At 43.7% G+C, this 5,409-nt stretch overlaps 1 protein-coding gene across 1 annotated transcript in view; it reads right to left on the bottom strand.

Moving 5' to 3' along the window:
- HSPD1 (heat shock 60kDa protein 1 (chaperonin)) overlaps positions 1-5,010 on the bottom strand; it is an 8,475-nt gene extending 3,465 nt beyond the window's left edge. Inside the window, exons 1-6 of the mRNA XM_010145960.1 lie at positions 4,833-5,010; positions 2,317-2,569; positions 1,672-1,754; positions 1,142-1,237; positions 752-845; positions 179-347 (exon numbers count right to left, since the gene is read on the bottom strand). Of these exons, the coding sequence (XP_010144262.1) occupies positions 179-347; positions 752-845; positions 1,142-1,237; positions 1,672-1,754; positions 2,317-2,569; positions 4,833-5,006 (869 nt within the window). The 5' untranslated portion in view covers positions 5,007-5,010. The remainder of the gene's footprint in view (positions 1-178; positions 348-751; positions 846-1,141; positions 1,238-1,671; positions 1,755-2,316; positions 2,570-4,832) is intronic.
- Positions 5,011-5,409: the final 399 nt, after the last annotated feature.

The raw sequence follows: 5,409 nt of genomic DNA, 5'->3' as shown, positions 1-5,409 counted from the left end.
TGAACCGATGTGAAGTACAGCTATGGGCAAAAGCTGCTGTTTCTTTGGTGCTGATAAAAAGATGGACAGCAGCACTACAACACAGCAAACAAATACAAATACACACTTATTTCTTCAAACAGGTGAAAAGGCAAAACAAAGCAGTATTTGCCTCAAAATTATGGAGTTTAAGCCTCACCTGTTCAAAACTAGAGTGCTAAGGGCTTCTCCATCAACATCTTCAGCAATGATGACCAGAGGTTTGCGGTGAGAATTGGCAATTTCGAGAGCTGGAACAATGGACTGTACACTAGAAATCTTCTTTTCACTGATTAAAACATAAGCATCCTGGAATTCACATTTCTGCCCTGCAGAAACAAACAGTATGCATTATGTGAAGTATCCAGTTATAAAAACATATCGAGCATTGTATTGAAACACAAGGAGCTACTTTGGAGCAACAGCTGCACTTTTCAACAGCATTAAAGAGACAAAACTTGTAATCTCAGAGACTCCCACTTTCAATCTGACATCGTTCTGGAGTGTTGCAGGGCCAGCCTGGAGTTACCATGAATGCTGCCCACACTGAAAAGAGAGTAAAACCACCCCCCAAAAGACTCCAAGCTTTTACCCAGAGTTACAAGTTTGATGGGGAGGACCCCCCATCCCATCTGCTGTGGTACACTGTGTGACAGACTAAAGCCTTTATAACAAGAACCATCATTTCCAGCTGAGCCACTCTCAGCTATGTAGTGTGTTACTGTTAACTCACCTTTGGTTGTATTAATAAAATACGGAGAGATGTAGCCTCTGTCGAATTTCATACCCTCAATGATTTCCAATTCATCATTTAGAGTTTTTCCATCCTGTTTAGATCAAGAAGGCCCACATTACAGATCCCTCATTTACTGCCAAAAGCACAGGTCTCATTTTAGCATACCATGCACAACAGAATGAGAGGCTCTGCACCACACATCAGTTTTATGTCAATTTGAGGATTGAGAGGGGGACCAGTGATCAAACCCTGATCTAAAGGAGCTGGGGAGGTAGAAATTATGGCGGGATACTCTGTGAGCAGCAGCAGCTACATCCCAAGCACCAAGAGCCAGCCCTAACTAGAGATGGTCAGCTTGCACTTGGTCTGGATGTTGGCCGCTCTTACCTTGACAGTGATCACACCCTTTCGCCCAACTTTCTTCATTGCGTCGGAGATTATATTGCCAATTTCCTGATCTCCGTTTGCTGATATCGTGGCAACCTGAAACAGTAAGCCATTCCATCTCAGCTCACAGTACAAGTGATTAGTTTTCCCTTGCTATGAAGAAAACCAGAATAATAACTTTTGGTTCTCACATTTCCTGACCAGATAGAGCAGCTGACTGCAGCACAGCCACGCCAGAGCCCAAGAACTCCCTCAGAAGGGCTAATGGCTCTTGGGCAGCTCAGACTGCTTACTTCTGAACTAACCTGTAGCAGTGCAACTGAAGGCAGAATATTGGAAATTTTCAAGAACTCAAAAAAATGGAATGTATTAACTATAAGCATCACGCAATGAAACATACTCTGAATCTTGACAGATGAAGAAAATTACTCAGTTGTCCCATATGCACAACATAATTCCATCCAACTTGACTTCACAAAACTTTTCCTGAAGAACAGCTATGTCAACTGCGTTTTGTTGGGTTTTTTTACCTGTGCAATTTCTTCTGGAGTGGTAACAGGTTTAGACAGCTTCTTCAGTTCAGCTATGATAGCATCCACTGCAAGCATCACCCCTAAAGGTGAACAGGACACTCGTGAGTGAACAAAACAAGGGATACAGCACAGGAAACTACACTCACAAAACACAAGCGGGTGAAGTTTCAAACCAAAGTCCACACTGCAGAAACCAATCAAGTCTGCACACTCAAAAACAAGTGACCAGCAGGTCTAGTTCTGTATTGCCATTGGTACACCTAGGAAGTGGTTTTGCGAATGGTTTGACACACTTTCCATCATGATCAAAATTCATGACTAATTTATTTATGTGTCACCAATAAATTTACATACCTATTGGAAATTATATGCAGAAAGAGCTTTAAGTGGAGTTTACCTATGACAAATTAAATTAATTGCATATAAAATAGTAAAATTATTAGAAAAAATGAAGAATTGGTCAGAGTAAGTAACATAACAGAAACAAGCAGGTTCTCTACACATCACTCTTCACATAAGATTTAGATCGCTCTTCAAAAAGAAGGCAACTTATTCAGAAAACCAGACAAATTTGGGATATGAAAAATAAAGACAGCAATTAAACATTAAAAAGAAGGGGGGTTGGGGGGTTGGAAATATTACCCCTCCGGATTTCTACTGGATTTGCTCCTTTGCTGATCTTCTCAAAGCCCTCCTTTGCAATGGCACGGGCCAGTACCGTGGCAGTCGTGGTACCATCTCCTGCCTCTTCATTTGTATTGTTGGCAACATCTTGCACCAACCTGGCTCCAATATTTCTGTATTTGTCTTTTAAGTCAATTGCCTTTGCTACTGTCACACCGTCTTTTGTCACTTTGGGACTCCCCCAGCTTTGTTCGATAATAACTGTCCTTCCCTGGAGTGACAAAGAACATTAAATTAAAGCCACATAACCCAAAGTACATTACTCTAAGAGCTCAGCTGAAGATCCTCCTGAACAGCCACATCCCCTTGCGCAGAGCTTTCAGCTGGGACTTTTTTCAAGAACACACATGACCAAGGTTTTGCAATACTGGCAAAATGGCTCAAAGGTTTTATACTTTCACAGAATGAGGCTTCATTCCCAGCCACAATGCTTAACACCACAGACTCAGAAGTCTGCAACTAAAATAAGTCTGTCCCTACACAGAAAAATAATTGAATAGATTCCCTCTAACACTGGTTATTTTTTCCTAAAATTATAATATAGTAACATAATAAAACTAAATTGGCAAAATTTCCACCAAACCTCAATAAAAAGCCTGTGATTGACAAACAGTAATACAAAGCTCAAATCGTTCTAAGTTCAGGGGTGGGTGGGGGACCAGAAACTTGCAAACCTCATTAGCGAGTAGCAACAAGAACTGAGAATACTTAACAAATCTGAGTTACTGAGTTGCAGCAATTCCTGAAACACTGCAAGGTCACCAGCATTCCTTCCCTGAGCCCACACCTGCTTTCTGGACTGTCCCATGCAGCACACGCAGGCACAGCTAAAGTGGGAAACTACAGACCCCTCCAGGGAGTGCAGGGCAGGTGCACCCGCACAAGCGGAATGCTTGTTCCTGGATGAATTCAGCAGCTGGAATAGCTGCCTCAGTCAACCATGTCCTGGTTTGAGATGGAGGCAGCAGAAATGCAAGGAGCCACCCCTGGGCCACCACTGTCCTGAACTCTTTAACCATCCTGACAGCTGGAGCTGCTGGAAGGCGGGAAGGGAGAGCAACTGCCCCATCTCCCCAGGTCCCCTCACCTGGGCTGTCAGCTCCAGCGCAGAGCTGACCATGCTGGCTCTCCTTAGTTGAGTGCACACCAGCAGGGTTGCAGCTTGGATCCTGTGCCATAGCTAAGGGCTCCCATACACACACTACCCCTGTGGTGCACCGTGTTCCTCACTCGCACAAAGCCCACTTACATCTGCCTCAATGATTCACCTAACTAGGGATTGCTGCCACACACGAGGCTACACTGCTGCTGAAGCACAACTAGCCCTAGAAGCTGAAAAAGAAACATTAAGCTTCAGTTACTGATACTGAACTTGTGAAAAAGCTTATGTAATTCTAACTCTGTGCTATGTAACAAATGGCTATTGTGCCAAAATGTATACCCTGCCTTCTTATATAACCTCCCCTTGCTTTGCTTTAATACACGCTTTTAATCTGCATTTCTGAAAACAAACACACAAAAAAAATGCAACCACCAGTTAAGTACAGATCCCTTTTGAATGATGCTGCACATCAAGAATCCAAGTGCTCACATAAACTAGCCCTGACAAAGCAATCAGCATGTTAGCAGCAATATCACAAGATTGCATGAGACTGCAAACCCTGTTTCTTTAAATACAGAGCTGTACCAAAGGGAAGCGTCCTCACCAGAGTGATATTTCTTAAAAATGCCAGAAGCAGAATCAGGCATTACAGTACAACCCCTAAACTTCCACAAACACACGGAGAACAGCAGATGAAGTGAGAACACTGTAACAAAAACCCCACCAGGTTACAGTGAGTTGCATCAAGAACTGCTCTTAACCAGAGCATTACAACTATGCTCAGGCATTCACAAAGCAGCCTCATCCAAATAACCAAGAGTTAAATTAACCGACTGCGCTTAAACTTTGTTCCTTCATGAAAAACAGCCACAGCTTGCTGACACTGCTGCTCCTTAACCTTTATCTGCTCAGCTTACCACATTTTTGCTCTGAATAAAGCTAATACAGCACCAAAAACGTGCAAGAAATACATGAATGAATTTGAGAGGCCCTGCAGCTTTGAGGAGAGCTACCGTGCACATGCCGTTATCGTACGGAACAGATATCCCCATGAGCTCAGTATCGAAGGGATGTCCTTTCGAGCCTTACTACACACTGCATGACTGTGCAGAATACAATAGCTGCTTTTGACAAAGACCCAGAACTTACAGGGAATCATAAGCTATAATCTGTCCTATAAGCAACATAAATGAATGCCACTGCCACAGATTTTTCACTTAAGATGGTATCATTTAGCAACCACCTGAAAACTCAACACTACACTTCCAATGTTTCTTTCACCTTGCTAAAACTAAAAGATAACATGATACAAAAGCAATACAAAACCAGAATTCGTATTAAAAAAAAAAAATCACATATACTAATCCATTACCTTTGGCCCCATGGTGACAGCTACAGCGTCTGCTAGAAGATCTACTCCTTGAAGCATAAGAGCTCTAGCATCTGCTCCAAACTTAACATCTTTTGCATACGGTCGTGTTAGCTGGGGGGCAAGTGCTCTGGACACTGGCCGTATCTGACGGAGTACTGTAGATAAACGGAGCATGTCTAGAATATTAAAACAAATCCAGAGGAAAATAAAAGCATTACATTTTTGCACAACTACTTCTAGAATAGAAGAGGGAAAAAAAGATTCAGGAAATCAAGCAGGTGACCACGAACTTTCAGTTTTTCGACTGGCTGAAATGAAAACACACAAGCAACTGCAAATAACAGGGCTGGGGAGCCCAAAATCTGAAGGCAAGACCTGGGCTGCAGCAGCTGCTCACTGAGCTCCTCCCGCCAGGCCTTCCCTGGCAGCAGGACGGGAGACCGTGAGAGCACCGCTGCACGCCAGCGGCTCCCTCCAGCAGCGGCTCTGCGGGATGGGGGGCCCGCGCACGCCGGCAGCTAGCGGGGCGTTCTGACGGGCACCCGCCTCCGTCTCGTAAGGGAGATCCGACGAGAGG

The sequence above is a fragment of the Buceros rhinoceros genome, unplaced genomic scaffold (assembly GCF_000710305.1).
Source record: "Buceros rhinoceros silvestris isolate BGI_N320 unplaced genomic scaffold, ASM71030v1 scaffold40591, whole genome shotgun sequence".
In the NCBI taxonomy this organism is placed as follows: Eukaryota; Metazoa; Chordata; class Aves; order Bucerotiformes; family Bucerotidae; genus Buceros; species Buceros rhinoceros.
This window is presented reverse-complemented; position numbering and strand designations above follow the sequence as displayed.